The sequence below is a fragment of the Peromyscus eremicus genome, chromosome 20 (assembly GCF_949786415.1).
Source record: "Peromyscus eremicus chromosome 20, PerEre_H2_v1, whole genome shotgun sequence".
In the NCBI taxonomy this organism is placed as follows: Eukaryota; Metazoa; Chordata; class Mammalia; order Rodentia; family Cricetidae; genus Peromyscus; species Peromyscus eremicus.
Genome location: NC_081436.1, coordinates 22,165,602 through 22,184,955, shown reverse-complemented (window position 1 = coordinate 22,184,955; position 19,354 = coordinate 22,165,602). Strand labels below are relative to the sequence as shown.

Sequence of the window (19,354 nt, the reverse complement as noted above, 5' to 3'; positions counted from 1 at the left end):
TTCCGCTGAAAGTCAGTTTGTCTTGCTTTGCTCTTTCCTGTGCAAATACAGAAGTCGGTCGAATTTTAACGTATCCTCTTAAAAGTGCGTACGATTTTCATTTTTATTCTGCCACAGAAATTTGAATTTGGGGTTTGATTTGTTCTCGGGCGGTCACGCGTTGAGTAATTCTGAGAGGCTGCTTTCTGAGCACGGAACCAGCACGCGGTTTTTGGGGTTCTGTCTCCCGCTGAGTCTGGCTCCTGCAGGACCGCAGTACACCAGGCTCCACCCGGGCTCCTTCCCGGCGTCCCTACGAATGCTTCTGGAACCTTCCTTTCTGTGCTAAAGGCTGGTGCTAATGTATGTTCCTCAATGGAAAAAAACTGAGGAGGTGCAGAGCGGGGCATCGATTTAGGAAGCTTTAATCGTGTCCTACAAAGCAAGAGAACCGCGTTGACCCCCAGCAGGGACGAGCTTTGCTACTTCCACCACCCAGGTCGGCGTTACCCCTGGGGGCGGAGCCGGGAGAGGAAGTCCCGCCCCACGCACGCGCCGGCTTCCGCTTTGGGCGGCGCTGCTCGTGTCCGCCGCTGCGTCCCGTGTGGAACATGGCTGCAGCCGGAGAGCCTGGCGGTCCTGAAAGCTACCGTTCTCCGCTGGCGTCCCGCTACGCCAGCCTCGAGATGTGCTTCTTGTTCAGCGACAGGTACAAGTTCCAGACGTGGCGGCAGCTGTGGCTGTGGCTGGCGGAAGCTGAGCAGGTAACTAACTGGCCGTGCCCGGTGTCGCGAGGGAGGTCACAGCCCGAGCACCTGTTGCCTCGGCAACAGTCCCAGAGACCTGCGCATCCTTTGGAGGACTTCAGGTTTGGGAGTTCGTTTCCTTCCACGGCACAGTTCAAGTGACATGCCGTGGAAACTTTGCAGGCTCGGGGTTCGGGGAGTGGGGTTGGGGGGGAGTCGCTTGCCGCCAAGCCTGGCGAAGTGAGTTCGAGCCCCGGGACGACGTGGTGGGGAAGGCGCGAACTGGTTCCCACTAGTTGTCTTCCGACCTCCACACGTGCACACTCAAACACACACAAAATAAGTAAATTCTTTTTAAAAAATTTTTTAACTGCGTAGCAAACTTGATGGTGGTTTTTCCCACCTTTTAAAAAAGATGTTTTTATTTTTGTGTATAAATGTTCTGCCTTCGCGTATGCATGTCCACCACGCACATTCCTGGTTGCCAGGACAGGGAACTGATTAATAGCCTGTTGTAAGCTGCCACGTGGGTCCTGGGAACTGAACCCGGGTCCTCTGCAAGTGCTCTTAACCACTGAGCCAATAGTTCCGGTCCATAATTTTTCTTCTTGTGGGGTACAAAACCAAGTCTGTAGGGAGCAAGGTTTGCCCCAGGCTACCCAGCTAGCTCCTGACAGCAGAGCTGGGATTTGAACCTGAATCCCTTCCAGAGCCTGAGCTAAGCCCTTGCCGCTTCCATCTTCCTAGGTGCCTTTGAAGTTAGTGACAGTTTTGGAATCTGTTTCTTAGCTGCTTTTGCCTCGTGTGTGTGTGTGTGTGTGTGTGTGTGTGTGTGTGTGTGTGTGTGTGTGTGTTTTGCTCTGAGAAGAGAGGGTCTGGGCAGGTGTTTATTACAGAGGATTCGCGGATTTGTGGGGTTGTGTTTTGGTGGTGGTTTGATTTTGGGTGTTGGGGTTGGTTTGTCTGTCTTTTGAGATAGCATCTCACTGTGTAGCATGGCTGGCCTGCCTGTGGCTGGCCTCAAACGCACAGCGATCGGCCTATCCCTGCCTCCCAAGTGTGAGATTAAAGGGGTTCAACAACACAGCCACTTTAATAATTTCTCTTAGAAGGACCACATGTACAATTGTTCAGGCCAGTACTCTCCCCCCCTCCCCAGACGGCTTCTCTGTGTAGCCATAGCTGTCTGGAGCTCACTCTGTAGACCAGGCTGGCCTGGAACTCAGAGATCCACCTGCCTCTGCCTCTGGGACTAAAGGAGTTCGCCATTACTCCCTGGCCTCAGCCTAGTATTTTAAGAAATGGATTGGGGAAGAGGTTTTCCAGAGAAGGTGAAGGAAGCTGAAGGTCATCCGGAGAGCTGTAATGCTTCTCAAGTTTAAGAGCCTGTTAGCAGTGTGCTCCCCAAGAACTCAGTGCCCAGGAAACCACGTTCACACTGACCATCCCCTCCACTGTGCTTCCAAACATCCACTCAGAGGATGGCAGCAGACGTTTCTCCAGGGCCGTCTGGCCCCGGCACTGCTTTAAGGCCTTTTCTAGTAGTCCAGTAGTCCTTCAACATGTATAAATTGTGTGTATTCTTCTCCCCATTTAAAAGAAAAAGAAAAGCTATGGTGCTGGAGAAGTGGCTCCGCACCACAGTTGAGGGCTTGTGCTGCTCCTGTGGTGGACCTGGGTTGAGTTCCCCACACTCATGTGAGGTAGCGTACAGCTGCCTGTCACACCATCTCCAGGGGCCGCAACACACACACACACACACACACACACACACACACACACACACCTCTCACCCGCTCACCCACTCACTCATGTACACGTGTATGTGTACACGTAAGTTTTATTTTAATTACTTTTTAATATTATAATTGCATCATTTCTGCCTTGCCTTTCCTCCCTCCAACCTCTCCCATGTAACCCCCCCACACACACACCTTATTCTTTCCCAGAATGCATGGTCTCTTTAATAGTTGTTGTTGGTGTGTGTGTTCTAAATATATACAAACAACCTGCTCAGTCTGTATAATGTTACATGTATGTATGTTTCCTGGGCTGACCATTTGGTGTTGGATCATCCAGGGGAAGACTGTTCTGCTCTCAGCATCCCTCAGTTGGCTGTAGTTTTTGGTCTAGGGTTAAGGCCTCGTGAGCTTCACCCCTTCCATGTTAGCATGGCTATTGGTGTTAGGCTTGTTCAGGTCTTGCTTAGGCAGCCACATTGGTGAGGTTTCATGGGTATGGTGTCTTTGACATTTCTAGGAGACACAATTTCACAACAAACCCCCTTTTCCTCTAGTTCTTATAGTCAGTCTTCCTTCCTTCCTTCCTTCCTTCCTTCTTTAGGTTTATTTATTATGTATACAGTGTTCTGTCTGCATGTATGCCTGCAGGCTGGAAGAGGGCACCAGATCTCATTACGGATGGTTGTGAGCTACCATGTGGTTGCTGGGAATTGAACTCAGGTCCTCTGGAAGAGCAGCCAGTGCTCTTAACCTCTGAGCCATCTCTCCAGCCCCTCTTGCAGTCTTTCTGACTTGCCTTCTGCCATGAGCTCTGAGCCTTGTGTGCAGTTATGCTGTAGATGTTTCTATTGGGACTGGGCTTCACAACTCTTGTTTTGATAGGTTGTAGTTCTCTGTAGCGGTCTCAGTGCATCAAGAGAAGTTCCTTTGGTGAGGGGTGAGACCCACACTTGCCTGTGGGTGTAAAGACAAATATTTAGTATATAGTTTACGGATTATGCTGGTTTAGTAAGTGGCCATCGGAGGTTCTCCAGGATCCATGACTTCACTTGCCTGGGTAGTTGGCTAGGTTTCCAGAACCTGGCATGAGTTCCCTTCTGTTTGAGCAGGCCTTAAGTCCAATTATAGAGCTGTTGGTTACCACCAAGAAATGCCTACGACTACTGCACCCGTATATTGCCATGATTCATGGGCATCATAGTTGGGTAGGACTGTTGGTTGCTTTCTGTCTTTGGAAGTTTGTGTGGTACCTTCTGGTCATACACAGTTTTTGTTTGTTTGTTTGTTTGTTTTTTAATCTTTTAAAAAATTGTTTCTTGCTGGGCAGCGGTAGCAAATGTCTTTAATCTCAGCACTCAGGAGGCAGAGGCAGGCAGATCTCTGAGTTCAAGGCCAGCCTAGTCTACAGAGTGAGTTCCAAGACAGCTAGGGCTATGCAGAGAAACCTTGTCTTAAAACACTGTCCCCCAAAAATAATGTTTCTTGTAAAAGCTATTTATATTAGCTTATTGATTTTTTTTAACTACATAGGATAAGTATTTTTCTTTTATCTTATTGTTCCTGTGAGGAAATGAAGCATTAAACTATTGGTTCCCTAACAATAGAGAGTAGGCATGCATTGTGCTCTGTGATGTAGTTCTCTCATTCGTTGATACCCATATTGTGTAGATGAGGGTGGGAGCATGCAAGCCGTTGCCAGGAGTCACCATGGCTTGTAAGTGGCCTCAAACTGAAACTGGAGTGTAAGGTTTATGTGGTCTATAAATTGCTTGGAGCATACATAGCTGTGGGTGTGGATTATCTGTTAGAGCATCAAATTAGTAGCAAAAGCCAGGTGTGGTGACCCACACCTTTATTAAAGGTTTATTTTTATTTTACTTTTTTATGTGTAGTTACGTGTCAGCATATATGTGTACATGTGAGTGCAGGTGCCAGTGGAGACCAGAGGATCCCCTGGAGCTGGAGTTACAAGTGGTTTTGAGCAGGATGTGGATGCTGGGAACCAATGTCAGGTCCTCTGCAAGAGCACTAAATGCTCTTAACTGCTGAACCATCTCCCCAGCCCCAACACATGTCCTGATCCCAGCAGGGAGGCAGGAGGAGCTGAATTTCTGTGAGTTTGAGGCTAACCTCATCTATATAACAAGCTCCAGGCCAGCCAGAACACACTGAGTCTCTGTCTCCAAAAAAAAAAAAAATAGCATACATTCTGTAATAACTGGTTGAGTTGGGAAAGTGATGAGGAGCTGGAGTGATGGTTCAGCAGTTAGGAGCACTGGCTGCTCTTCAGAGAACCTGGGTTCCTTTCCCAGCTCACATGGCAGCTCACAAGCACCTGTAACTTCAGTTCCAGAGGATCTGATGCCTTCTCTGGCCTCCTCTACACCACATGCACACGTGATGTATACATACATACAGGCAAAATAAAATAAAAATAAATCTTTAAAAAAAAAAAAAGAAGTGACCCAGTGGTGCTGGTGGTGGTGCACACCTTTAATCCCAGCACTGGACTAAAGGCAGAAGCACTCAGGTCTCTATGAGTTCGAGGCCAGCCTGGTCTACAGAGTTCCAGGACTACACAGAAACTCTGTCTCAGAAAACAAAACAAAACAAGAGAGAGACATGAAAGATTAGGAGGAATACAAGAGACTCACGGCATCAGAAATGTGAATCTACGTGTGTGCGTGTGTGTGTGTGTGTGTGTGTGTGTGTGTGTGTGTGTGTGTGTGTGGTGGAGGACACACACGTGGAGGTTACCTGCTGGACTTTCCTGGAATAGGTTCTCTCCTTCTACCTCTGCATGAGCTCCGGGCTTTCCTTGTCAGGATTTCTCAGCTGAGCCATCTCTCCAGCCTCTGGTTGTTTCCTCTTGGAGACAGTGTTTGACATGAAGTCAGGATCCTTCTGCTTCTCCTTCCCTAGTGCTAGGACCATGGCGTGAATTTCACTAAGCCCAACATTATGGAATTGCTCATTTTAGTTGCTCTAAGTACACCTGAGTCAGGTGGAAAGACCACACTTTGTGCACTTAGTGTCCTGACTGAGGATTAAGTAATAATAAAAGGAACAAAGGTCTCTTTTCATGCAGTATCCCTTCAAGAGAGCTGAACAGGTTAATTAAATGAGTGATGATGTCATGCAGTCATAGGTGTGCTAAATGAAAGCAGGCCAAAGGAACAGCATTGACATGGGATGTTTTACGGGACATTAGCGAGGCCTTTCTTGATGACATTTGAGCCCAGAGACCAGAACAAGAGAGGCAGGAGTTAACTGTCAACATCAGGACTCTGTTGCTTCCTGTTTGGGAGTTCTCTTAGAAGATTCCTCCACACCTCTTTCCAGAACCTGTACGTTTGAACTTGTTGCCCCGGGTTTTAAATGAAGAGTTAATTCATCTCACGCACTAGAACATAAAGGTCCCTGGACTTTGTTTTGCCTGTTCTGCAGACCCTGGGTTTGCCTATCACAGATGAACAGATCCAGGAGATGAAGTCCAACCTGAACAACATCGACTTCCAGATGGCAGCCGAGGAGGAGAAGCGCCTGCGGCACGACGTCATGGCTCACGTGCACACGTTCGGCCGCTGCTGTCCGAAAGCTGCAGGCATCATTCACCTTGGTGCCACCTCCTGCTACGTCGGGGACAACACAGTACGAGCCTCTGCACTTTGTCCTTGGATATATGTCCTTTATAATAGAGTTGTGTGTTCTTAATTTTCCAAACTTACCCAGGGCCTTTGTAACTACTGTTGGCTTCTGAAAAGAGAGGGTAGTATTACAATTGTCCTTTAATAGCCCTGGCTGTCCTGGAACTCACTTGGTAGCCCAGGCTGGCCTCGAACTCACAGAGATCCGCCTAGCTCTGCCTCCTGAGTGCTGGGATTAAAGGCGTGCACCACCACCGCCCGGCCTTTTTTTTTTTAATTAGTATTTATTGTATGTGTTTGGGTGCTTTGTCAGTGTGAATACCTGTGTACCATGTATGTGCGGTGCCGTTTTCACAGTTTCTTAAACCTTGATGTTCTAGATCATGCCTTCCTGTGCTAACAAGTATAGATGAACAGGGCAAGGTGGCTTAAACCTGTAATCCCAGCACTCGGGAGGCAGAGGCGGGTGGATCTCTGAGGATAAGGCCAGCCTGGTCTACAGAGTGAGTTCTATGACAACTAAGGGTACACAGAGAAACCTTGTCTCAAATAAATAAATAAAAAGGTGAGAAAAAGTAGGGAGAATACTGATGGAATGTGCTGTATAAGAAAGATAAAAGCCCACAGACGTACCGAGTTCTCAGGGTGCCCACCACACACTGAATAGTAAAGGTTTTGTTCCTCGTGGGTCCCAGGAATGCAGTGTCCCACTGCTCTGTAGGGTGCTCCCCATTCCCAGTACCATCTCCTATAGCTTGGGCTTGCTGTGTGGGCAAGGATGACCTTGAATTTATGATCCTCCTGCCTCCACTTCTCAAGTGCTGAGATTACAGGCATGTGTCACCATTCCAAGTTAATGATGCTGGGAATAGAACTCATGGCCTTGTGCATGCTAGGTGAATATTCTGCCCACTGAACTACATTCCCAGCCCAGCTTTTAAGTTTTTAAATGGTAATGAGGAAAAAAACAGCCTCTTAGCATCTTTTGGAGCACACTTGTTTGCTAATGGGGAGATGGGCTGCTTGTTAGCTGAGATACCAACTCTAATGACCAAAGTATTACGATTATAATACTACTGTTTGACACTGTTTAATGTGAAACCATTGAATTTCCTTTTTCAGGACCTGATTATTCTAAGAAATGCATTTGACCTGCTTTTACCTAAGGTAAGATGTTGACAGTTTCCTGCCAGTTTCGGTGCCTCCTAATAAGAGTGGTCTGAAATTAGAAGTGAGTCCACACAGTGTCGGCACCTAAAGCTCATATTGTCAAGTCAGGGACTCTGTATGTCGTCTGTGGAGCTGTCTCTTCTTGGGTTCAAACCTAAGGTACGGTGGATACACGTCTTTAATCCCAACAGTGGGAAAGCCGAGGTGGGTGGATTTCGGAATTTAAGGCCAGCCTGGAAGAGTGCAAGTCGTTGCTTTTAAAGCATAGCCTTTTAAATGTCACAGGTGCAACCAGAGAGGAGTTGCCGGAGTATATTGGGTCAGGCCATCACTTGGTCCTGTTACTCTGCAATGGTCTTAAAATAGTTTGTGACATGTTAGGGAGTCGACTCAGTTTTCAGATGTTGGTTCCTATGATCCTTGCCCAGGGTGCTTCAAGATACAGAGGTGAAAGGTCACAGTGTTGACTTCCCTAAGCTGTAGATGTATTTCGTGTTAAATTTTATGCACATTTAGCTGAAGCCACATAAAGAATTCAGTTGAATTCACCCTCTTCCCCCCACATGATCTTTCTTGTAGCTTGCTAGAGTGATCTCGAGGCTTGCTGACTTTGCTAAGGAACGTGCTGATCTGCCCACCTTAGGTTTCACACATTTCCAGTAAGTGATAAGATGACTTTTGGGGAATTGAACTTACTGTGTGCGTGTCGAGGCCAGAATCTCAAAACATAAGCAGATAACTCGGGACACTGGGTAGAAATGTGCCCAAAGCCTTGGTTAGAAGCTTTTCTGGAGACTGGAGCTGTTGCCTAGTGGAAATGATTGTCTGGCATGCTTGAACCCTTGAGTCCAACATCCAGCATGGCAAGAAAGAGTAACTAAGCTACACTGAAGCCATGCCTGGAGACACGCAAGTGTCATTCCAGCTACTTGCTGGCTTGAGGTAGAAGGATAGCTTGAGCCCACAAGTTCTAGGCCAGACTGGACCACATAGGAAGACCCATCTCAACAATGAGAAGCACAACTTTGTCATAATCACGTTTGTTCGTGCATGCGTGCGTGCGTGCGTGCGTGCAGCCATGACACTGCATGTGTGGGGGTCAGAGGTCGACTTGTAAGAGTTGGTTCTTTCCTCCCCTGATGTGGTCCAGGGATTGGACTTGGGTCATCAGGCTGGGCAGTAGACTTCTTACTAACTGAGCGACCTCACTGGCCCAAGAATTAGCAGTTTGTTTCTATTTATCAAGAGCAAAGAATCATTCATGCTCTTTTTTCTTTTATTGTGTGTGTGTTTTGTCTGCATGTATGCATGTTTCTGTACCACTTGCATGTCTGATGCCCAGAGAGACCAGAAAAGGTCATCAGATCCCCTCAAGCTAGGGTTATCGATGGCTATGAACCACCTTGTCGAATGGAGACCAGGTCCCCTGGGAAAACAGCCAGTGCTTTAACCACTGATCCATCTCTTCAGCCCCTCACACTCCTTTTTAGTCGTTTCTTGAGAATCTAGCCCAGGGCAATAATCCAGACTCAGGGAAAGCATTCTATCAAGACGTCATTTATGATATCAGAGAAAAGAGTCTAAATGACTTGACTGACAGGAGAATAATAATTAAATACGGTACAGTATGCCCAGAGAGTGGAGTAATATCAGCCATTAAAATGTTGTTCATAAGACAGTGTGAGGGCCCTGGTGGTGCAGGCCTTTAATTCCAGCACTTGGGAGGCAGAGGCAGGTGGATCTCTGTGAGTTCGAGGCCAGCCTGGTCTACACAGAGAAACCCTGTCTCAAAAAAACAAAGAAAAAAAGACAGTGTGGAAGTATGCTTAGGTTTATGTTATGGGAGAAAAAGAGAGCTTAAATAACACAAAGAGCAGGTATAGTGATTCATGCCTTTTATCCCAGCACTCAGGAGGCAGGGCAGGTTTGGAATTATATGAGTTCTATGTAACAGGTTCAAGGCCAGCCAAGGATACACAGATCTTTCCTGAGAAGAAGAGAAGAAAAAAAAAATTGTAGAAAGATTATCATCATTATTATTATTAATTGGTTACCCTGGTTTATGCCATAATAATTAAAAATTTCCTCCTTCTGGTCTGTATGTGTGTTGACAAGAGCTTTATCCTAGAGCTGTACTCCAAACCCTGTAGTTTCTGGTTTTCTTGTTATGTTTTGTTTATGACAGGTCTCACTGTATAGCTCTGGCTAGCTTGAAACTCCTGTGTAGACCAGGCTAACCTCAAACTTGAAGAGCTCTGCCTGCCTCTGCCTCCCAGTGATGACTGACAAGATTAAAGGTGTGTGCCACTGCACCCAACCCCAGCCCCGTAATTTTGATTTTTAGGGTATGTAAGCATTTTTATGGTTACTAAATACAGCCCTAAAAACCTCTTATCATCTTTGGAATGCTAAACTATTTTCAGTATATTTACAGTGTATGATAGTTAGCACCGTAATTTCCTGACATCTCCATCAGCAATCACTTCTGCCACCTCTCCCCATCCTGGCAAGCACAGGCTGATTTTTGTCTGTAGATTTGCTTATCTCAGAGACTTCATCTGATTGGAATCATGTAAGGTATATAACCTTGTGTGGGTGACTTCTTTCATGTAAAATGTATCTACTATTCATGGTGCAGCGTGTGATGGAATTCATTTCTTCCTGTGGATAGGCAGCGTCCCGTGCCACAGATATGCCATCTTTTGTTCCCCCTCCATCAGCTGTGAGCATGTGGGTTGGCATTTTACAGCTGTACCGCCATGGCCGTGTCCACACAGATCAATCTGAGTGGGAGTCAGCAAGGAAGTCTTGTTTAGGATGTCCTGGTGTGTCCTTTATCAGTGGTGTGACCAGATGTCGCTGGCTGTCTTCGGCGTTTCTTGTCAACATCTGGGAATATAGCCATCGACAAAACACCATTGTCCCTGACATTTGATTAAAATACCTCTAGGGGCTGTGGATTTAAGTCAGTAATTATGTCTGTTTAAGATGTATTGGGCTCTGGATTCCATCCCCAGTACCTCAGGAAAAAAGCCTCTTTAAAAAACATTTTATTTATTTATTTGGTTTTTTGAGGCAGGGTTTCTCTGTGTAGCGTTGGCTTTCCTAGAACTTGCTCTGTAAACCAGGATGGCCTCGAACTTACAGAGCTCTGCCTGCCTCTGCATCCCGAGTGCTAGAATTAAAGGCGTGGGCCATCACTGCCTGTTGAAAAAACCCATTCTTTTAATTTATATTGGGGCGTATGGGTGGAGGTGAGAACAGTTTGTAGGAATGTGATTCCTTCCACCATGTGGGTCCCAGAGACCAAACTCAGGTTGTCAGACTTGGCAGCGCCTTTACCCACTGAGCCATCCTACCAGTCCCTCTTTTTGTTTAAAGATGCATGCTGGCCTCAGACCTTAGCCTCCTGAGTGCTGGGATTTCAGGTGTGTCTCCCCTAGGAAGCTGTTACAAAGGGTCTCGGTAAAGAACTATGCCAGCAGCCCTTTATATTCAGTTTGTAGTAGCATTGGTGCCCTACGCTTCTTTCTCTGGCTTTTAGCTATTGTTTTCTTTACTAGTCCCTCCAGTTCTTACATGATTCCCTCTCCCGCCGGTAATGGCGGCAGTTGGGTGAAGGTAGGCCTCGATGTGGGACCTCTGTGTTCTCTTTGTACTCCCTTCAGGCCTGCTCAGCTGACCACTGTTGGGAAACGCTGCTGCCTTTGGATTCAGGATCTCTGCGTGGACCTCCAGAACTTGAAGCGCGTCCGTGATGAGCTCCGCTTCCGGGGGGTGAAGGGCACCACTGGCACTCAGGCCAGCTTCCTGCAGCTCTTTGAGGGGGATCACCAGAAGGTATCCGAGGGACCAGCAAAATGGCTACTTGTGGGAGGAGAGAACCAGCACCTGCCAGCCGTCCTGTGTCCAGACTTATGTGCATTAGTTTGAGGGTGTTGGATCCTTTGGCACTGGAGTTACAGACAGTTGTGAGCCTCCATGTTGGTGCTGGGAATTGAACCTGGGCCCTCTGGAAAGGAGCCTGTGCTCTTTTTTTATATTTGATTTTTCAAGACAGAGTTTCTCTGTGTAGCCCTGGCTGTCCTGGAACTCACTTTGTAGACCAGGCTGGCCTTGAACTCAGAGATCCACCTGCCTCTGCCTTCTGAGTGCTGAGATTAAAGGCGTGCGCCACTGCCTGGCTTTTGAACACTACGTTTCTAATAGGATGTGTCTTGTCTTTCTCAAAGGTGGAGCAGCTGGACAAGATGGTGACCGAAAAGGCGGGGTTTAAGAGGTAGATACCTGGGGACTATGCTGACTTCTGTTAGTGGGGCCTCTACATTCAGCTATCTCTTTTCCTCCTCCTCCTCCTCCTCCTCCGTGTGTGTATATGTGTGTGTGTGTGTGTGTGTGTGTGTGTGTGTGTGTGTGTGTGTGTGTTATTTGTGCTTGTGGTCGGGACCTGCAGAAGTCAGAAGAGGGCTTTGGATTCCCTAGAACTGGAGTTAAGGATAGTTGTGAACTACGTTGTATGCACTTGGAATCAAATCCAGATCCTCTGTGAGTGCAGCAAGTGCACTTACTGCCTGGACATCTCTCCCATCCCTTATTAATTTTTTAATTTTATGCATATGGGTGTTTTGTTTGTGTGTATGTCTGTATAGCATGTGTATGCAGTGCCCCTGAGGCTAAAGAGAGTGTCAGATCCCCTGGGACTTGGCATCACAGACAGTTGTGAACTGCCATGTGGGTGCTGGGTATCAAACCCAGGTCCTCTTTAAGAACAACAAATGAAGCTGGGCATGGGGTCCACACCTTTAATCTTAGTACTAAGGAAGCAGAGGCAGGCAGATCTCTGAGTTCCAGGACAGCCATGGCTATATAGTAAGATCCTATCTCAAAAAACCAAAAAGAAAAAGAAAGCAGTAAGTGCTCTTAACCACTGAACTATCTCTCCAGCCACTTGGTTTCCTTATAGTAGCTTTATGCATACTGGTGTTCTGCTTTGGGTTTGTTTGTTTGTTTGTTTGTTTGTTTGAGATAAAGTCTCACTTTGTAGCCCAGGAAACTCACTGTGTAGCCCAGACTGGACTTGAATTCACCAAAGTCCTCTAGCGTCTCTGGTTCAAGAATTACAGTCATCGGTCGCCATGCCTGGATGTGTCTCTGGTTCTGTTTCTTTCCTGGGAGCCCTCCGTGAGTTAGTGTAACTCACTACCTATGTTGAGTTCCACCAGGCTCTTCCATGATTCTTTTCCTGGGCACCTCCTGGAGCTGCAGGGAGATGGGCATACTAGGCTCTTTCTCCTCCGGTTAGAGCGCTTTGCTGGGGATTGGTAAACAGGGGAAACAACTTTATTCAGGAGCCAGTTGCCAGTGAGGCCCTTTGAGTTCAGCATAACTGAGCATCCCAGGAGGCCAAGCCATCACTTAGGATTGTCTGTATCTATACTATATCTATATTTGTCACTATATATATATATATATTTTTTTTTTTTTTGAGACGAGGTTTCTCTGTGTAGCCTTAGCTGTCCTGTTACTTGCTCTGTAGACCAGGCTGGCCTTGAACTCACAGAGATCTGCCTGACTCTGCCTCCCGAGTGCCCGAGTGCTGGGATTAAAGGTGTGCGCCACCACTGCCTGTGACAGTCACATATTTTAAAATGGATCTCTTTTCTGTTCACTTCCAGAGCTTTCATCATCACAGGACAGACTTACACACGGAAAGTGGACATTGAGGTGTTGTCTGTGCTGGCCAGCCTAGGGGCGTCCGTACACAAGGTAATGGCGGCAGCTGGGGGGACAGAGCAGAGCAGCCTGGGCTTTCAGTTAACTGAATCTCAGTACATTAGTCATAACAATTTGAGACCTGTAAGGAAAGCCTTTAAAGTGAAGTGTGCCCAAGAGAAAGAAGTTACTCCTGTATCTACACCATGTCTATCCGTCTAAGAATACATTACAATTGAAATTCCTCAGCCAAGGATAGTGGCTTGTGCCTGTAACCCGGTCATGTCAACAGGAGAGGCGGAATTGGTTCAGGGTCCTCTTTGGCTACATAACAAGTTGAAAACCATCCTGAGCTGCATGAGACCCTGTCTTAGAGGAAAAAGATAATCGTGTTGTCTTTACATGACCTGTCTGTGTCTCTTTCTCTTTTGCACTCACAAGACAGGGTCTTGCTGTGTAGCCCAGGCTAGCCTCAGACTGGACCCAGCTGCTGAGGTCATAGACACATACCACCACACTCGGCTTCCTGATACCTTAAGCAGTTTTTTGATTAAGAATGTTTCTGCTGCTGTTCTGTGGTGCTCAGAATCCCAGGCCCTGTGCATCCCAGGCATCAGTTCGCTACAGAGCCGCCTCCCTAGTCTGTGCCCTTTGCATTTGTCACCTCCGCTTTTCAGGAGCAGAGAGGAGCCTGAGCAGAAACTCCAGGAGCTCCTAGGTGGGTAGGGCTGGCCTTGAACTCAGCAACAGCACACACTAAGAGTTTATCACCTGCCCGGCAGTGGTGGCGCACGCCTTCAGTCCCAGCACCTGGGAGGCAGAGCCAGGTGGATCTCTGTGAGTTCAAGGCCAGCCTGGTCTACAGAGTGAGTTCCAGGACAGAGAAACCTTGTCTCAAAAATAAGAGCTTGTCACCGGTGTGCACCTAGCTGGCCCCGTGTCCCCTGGGTAGCAAGCATGGGAGGTGATGCCTGGTCTGCCTCCACAGATTTGCACTGACATACGCCTCCTGGCGAACCTGAAGGAGATGGAGGAGCCCTTTGAGAAGCAGCAGATTGGTGAGTGTAAAGGAGAGGCTGCTGGCGAGGCGCATGGATGGCCCTGTGACTGCGGCGTGCACCCAGCAGATGCTGTGCACTTGCTGTCCCTAGATGCCTTTCTGCCTTTACATCCTGTCCTCTTCTGTGGGCAGGCTCCAGTGCCATGCCGTACAAGCGGAACCCCATGCGCTCTGAACGTTGCTGCAGCCTGGCCCGCCACCTGATGGCCCTTGTCATGGATCCACTACAGACAGCTTCAGTGCAGTGGTTTGAGCGCACACTGGATGACAGTGCCAACCGGTCAGTGATGGGGACAGCACACGCAGCTCCGTGGGAGGAGACTAAAGGAAGGGAGCAAAGAGCCGTATTTGAACATGTCTGCCTTCTTTCTCCCCTCAAGAAGCTTTGACTGGAGCAGTGTGCTTGGTGTGCCCCAGTGCAGTGACTGAAGAGTCCGGGCAGCCTTCCTAATGGAGGGGGTGGCTGACGACCGAGGAAGGAAGGGTTAAGATGTAGCTCATTTGGTAGAATGCTTGCCTAGTATTCACGAAGCCCAGGGTTCGATCCCCAGTACACCTGTAATTCCAGCTCTCGGTGGGGACAGGGTTGGCGGCAAGAGCATTAGAAGTTCAAGGTCATCCTCATAGGGAGTCAACAAACACCCTGGCCTAGAGACCCTGTCTCAAAGGAAAGGAAACACAGGCACTTAAAGGATGGTCAGGAGCACACACAAAGAAGAGGCAGGAGCCCATATGGAGCTACCAAGTTGGCGAATGGAGCCCTTTCGGCTAACGTATGAGCACAGGTAGCAGCTAGTCTATGGAGAGTCTAAAGGCCCCAAAGGGAGTCTAGCTTTTGCTGTGAACACCTGTTTGTTCATGCCTCCTGTCTGTTTTGTATTTTTTAAATTTAGGATGTTTTATGTGTATTGAGTATTTTGCCTACATGTGTAGGGCTGTGTGTGTACTATGCATGCCTGGTGCCCACAGAGGTCAGAAGAGGGTATTGGATTCCCTGAGCTGGAGTTACATATGGTTGGAAACTGGCCATGTGGGTGCTGGGAACTGAACCCAAGTTCTTGTAGGAGTAATAAGCACTCTTAACTGCTAAGCCATCTCCTGTATACTTTAATGATGTGTAGATTGCACATCATACCTGATACTGTGTAACTACTGGGTGAGTAATTGTTGTTACTGTGTTATTTGGAGAATAAAGAAACTGACTGCTGGGGCTGGAGAGATGACTCAGAGGTTAAGAGCACTGGCTGCTCTTCCAGAGGTCCTGAGTTCAATTCCCAGCAACCACATGGTGGCTCACAACCATCTGTAATGAGATCTGGTGCCCTCTTCTGGCCTGCAGTCACATATGCTGCATACATAATAAATAAATAAATAAATAAATGAATGAATGAATGAATGAATGAATAAATAATTAAATCTTAAAGGAAAAAGGGGAAAAAAAGAAACTGAGTGCTGAAGCAGTTTATTTTTCTAAACATTGATCTGTTACGGAAGCTATGGTTGTGAAGCTCTAATGCAGAAGTCTGTGGTAGAAGGTAAAACCTAATTCAGATTGTCTGCTGAGATTCCCCGATACCATTTAGGGAGTCGTGTGTGCAGGAGGCACTAACAAATTAGACCACTTCAGCAGTCCAAGCCCTCCCGGGCCCAGTGGTCATGTAGATGGAAAGGAAGAATGTGAGTAGTCAGCCATCTGGCCAGCCTCGGTGGCTGACTGGAGAACTTGGTCAGGAGTGGGGTACTCCTGACATCTACTGGGACAGGACCCACTGCACAGGAGAGCAGCTTGGTAGTAGTGAGCAAGAGACAGTGAGGGAATGGCTGGATGCATGTTGGAGTTTGAGGTAGACTTAGGTGTAAGGTCTGCTGCTTGGGCAGGCAGTATGGACCAGAAGTGATGATAAGAGGGTTATGAGGGCATTGGGGTGAGCGGCATCATGGGACTGAAGGAAACTGCCCAGAGTACGTAAGGCGTGAGAAGTCAATAGAGACGACTTGTGTGTCTCCGACATTTGATTAACTGAATACATTTGTTTTGTAGACGGATCTGTTTGGCTGAAGCATTTCTCACTGCAGATACTATATTAAATACCCTGCAGAACATTTCTGAAGGATTGGTGGTGTACCCCAAAGTAAGAGGCCTCTGGATATGGGAAGGGGAGTGCTCTGGAGTGAGTGTATTGGGGTGCTGTGGGTTGGCTCGGAGAGCTCTTCTACCAGACCTCATCCTTGACTCCAAGACAGTATAGGGAACCAGATCTGTGTAATTTGTAGACGTGCATACAGACCGAGAAAAAACACTGAATTGTCTTGACCTGTGAGCAGCTCAGTTGCCTTGTTGCTTGGTGAGTGGGTTTTTTGTTGTGGTTGGTTGGCTTTTATTCTTTGAGTCAGGGTCCCTCTGTGTAGCCCTTGCTGACTGGGGCTCACCGTGTAGACCAGATTGGCCTTAAACTCACATAGAGTGTCCTGCCTTTGCCTCCTGGAATGCTGGGGTTAAAGGCATGCAGCACCACACCTGGCCATTTGCTTTGTTTTAGGCACCTGAACCAGATGGAGTCTCCTCCATCGTGTTCTCACTGAAGTGGAACAATGAAATTTAACAAGTGGAGGGTATTTGATGTGTATGAATATTCGTATGCATGTATGTGTGTGTATCATGTATGCGCAGTACCCATGAAGAACCAGAAGAAGGTGACAGATCCCTTGGGAATGGAGTTACAGGTGACTGTGAGCAGCCATGTCACTGCTGGGAACCAAGCTCAGGCTCTGTACAGGAGCAAGAAGTACTCTTAAGCACTGAGCCCGCTCGCCAGCCACATTGGTAGTTTTAAGGATTGTTCCCGTGAAGCTGCTTCTGAAAGTTTACTTAAAGACTTTTTTTTAAGAAAGGAGGGGAGAGAGGAAATCTGGATTTATAAGAAAACTGAGAAACATGGCCCTGAATAAAGCATCACATCACCCATCCCTGTAAAGAGTGGCAGTTCATAGCCCTACTGTGCATTTTCCTGACCTACTGGGTATACTGCGTGGCTTCATGATGTTGAGGCATCTGTCTTGGCCCTCTTAGGTAATTGAACGGCACATTCGGCAAGAGCTGCCTTTCATGGCCACAGAGAACATCATCATGGCAATGGTCAAAGCTGGGGGCAGCCGACAGGTATGTTGCAGTGAATCACACTGGGTACAGTGGCACACACCTTCAATCCCAGCACTCAGGATGCAGAGGCAGATGGATCTCTGAGAGTTCAGGGCTACGTAGAGACTGCCCCCCCCCTCCCCCCACAGCATAAAAAAGGTTGTTGTCATTGGGTCTGAATCTGTTGGAAGTGAGGAGGAAGCAAGAACCAATGGTTCATAAGGTTGGGAAGGAGGAACGCCCATCTCAGTGTCTCTAAGCTGTGGTCAGAGTAGAGATCATGGAGATCATTCTAGAATAGCCACCTCAGCGGGACGGGTTCTGTTGTGAAATGCCTGATGTCTGTGTAAGCACCCAGTTATGATGTACTAACACCACCTCACTCTCCCCAGGATTGTCATGAGAAAATCAGAGTGCTTTCCCAGCAGGCAGCTGCTGTAGTTAAGCAGGAAGGAGGTGACAATGACCTCATAGAGCGCATTCGGGCAGATGCCTACTTCAGCCCCATCCACTCACAGTTGGAGCATTTGTTGGACCCCTCTTCTTTCACTGGCCGAGCACCCCAGCAGGTAACTGTCCAGTAGGACACCTTCAGGAGGACTGTCTCTGCAGTGCTGGACTGGACCTCTGGGGCTGTGGGAGGAATGTGACAGGGGCTCCCCAGAGAGGCTAAAAAGTGTAGTAGAGGTTGACCGTGGCACCATGGGCCTTTAACTCCAGCCTGGGTTACATGGTGAGTTCTAGGCACTTCAAGGGTTGCATAGATGTATAGAGAGAGACCCTGTCTCAAAACGAACAAACAAGAAAGTAGAGACCCTTCACCCCAAGGATCTCAGAATTCTGTCATCATTAGGACACTAGCATTCAGCCATTTGAAATGAAGAGTTAGTTTTTGTTTTGTTTTGTTTTTCTCAAAGATCAGAACTGTGCTTTTGTTTGCAAGGAACATGTTTAGGGCACAAGGACTCATGTCACCAAAAACCCAAATTCTTTCCAACTCCAGCTCCAGAGGATTCAATGCATTCTTCTAGCCTCCACTGGCAGCCACATACACAGGCATATACACACAGAGACGTGATTAAGTAAAAATAAAGATCATGAGGACTTTGAGCAAAGGCAGTGGTCAGTACAGAAAAGGAGAAGAAAGTTAATCCCTTGGAAACTGATCAGATGGGACTAGGGCAGAGGATGGAGAAGTCTGATTGCAGTGTGGTGCCTGGCAGACTTTAGAGCAACTGAGGAGGCTGGGGTGAACCCGCCTCTGGTGTGATGGTCTTTGTGGATGTGCCGGGTTGACATGTTTGTGTCTGGGACAGAGCTAATGGGCAGTTGAGGACAGCACTTGCTCAGTGGAGGAAGCTTTAGCATGCTAGGTCTTAGTGCTAGAGCTGGTTTGAGAGGGCACTAACATTTTCTTCTGTCTTGTGTTTGCTCCTGGCAGGTCCACAGATTCCTAGAAGAGGAGGTGTATCCCCTCCTAAAACCCTATGGCAGTGTGATGGAGGTGAAAGCAGAGCTAAGTCTGTAGAGCAGACGGGAAGTGAGGAGAAATCATTGAGAGGTTGCTAATTATACTGTTGAGAAATTAGCTCTGCAGTGCCTCAAGGATATACATTGAGAGCAGGACAGTGGTGGTCCACACCTTGGATCCCAGCACTCAGGAAGCAGAAGCAGATGGATCTCTGTGAATTCAAGGCTAGCCTGGTCTACACAGAGAAAACCTTGTCTCAAAAACAACAAAAATACATTAAATTTTGTTGCCTAGGGTTCACGATGAGAGACTTATATTCTTGTTGTCTTCTGTTTTGAGACAGAGTCTCACTATGTATCCCTGGCTGGTCTGGAACTCACAGAGATCCACCTGCCTCTGTCTCCCAAGTAGTGGGATTAAAGGTGTGCACCACCATGCCTGGCTGTTTTCTTCATTCTTTACAGCAACATAATCCAGCAGAATAATGTAGCTCATCCTTGCATGCTTTCCATTTGCCTCAAGTCTGCATTGTTTTCTGACTTAGAGTGAGACTGTGTCCCCATAAACCTTTATAAGTTAAAAAATGAGTTCACCTATCAAACGTTATTACATGTTCATAACACTGACAGTAGTGTTGGATCCGAGAAGATTGCCTACCAGAAACCCTTTAGTAATGCAGTCAGATATC

At 47.5% G+C, this 19,354-nt stretch overlaps 1 protein-coding gene across 1 annotated transcript; it reads left to right on the top strand.

Moving 5' to 3' along the window:
* The first annotated feature begins 538 nt into the window (after window positions 1–538).
* On the top strand, window positions 539–18,783 carry Adsl (adenylosuccinate lyase). The gene is made up of 13 exons (XM_059247659.1): window positions 539–743; window positions 5,915–6,118; window positions 7,237–7,281; window positions 7,864–7,943; window positions 10,953–11,124; window positions 11,517–11,563; window positions 12,960–13,050; window positions 13,985–14,054; window positions 14,189–14,336; window positions 16,098–16,188; window positions 17,127–17,216; window positions 17,588–17,764; window positions 18,637–18,783. The coding sequence occupies exons 1-13, from the start codon at window positions 591–593 to the stop codon at window positions 18,721–18,723; spliced, it is 1,455 nt and encodes a 484-aa protein (XP_059103642.1). The 5' UTR covers window positions 539–590; the 3' UTR covers window positions 18,724–18,783.
* Window positions 18,784–19,354: the final 571 nt, after the last annotated feature.

Coding starts and splice junctions, on each gene's coding strand:
- Adsl (XM_059247659.1), top strand. CDS start 591: ATGGCTGCAGCCGGAGAGCCTGGCGGTCCTGAAAGCTACCGTTCTCCG. Junction 6,119..7,236: donor GCTACGTCGGGGACAACACA/GTACGAGCCTCT, acceptor TTCCTTTTTCAG/GACCTGATTATTCTAAGAAA. Junction 7,282..7,863: donor TTGACCTGCTTTTACCTAAG/GTAAGATGTTGA, acceptor TCTTTCTTGTAG/CTTGCTAGAGTGATCTCGAG.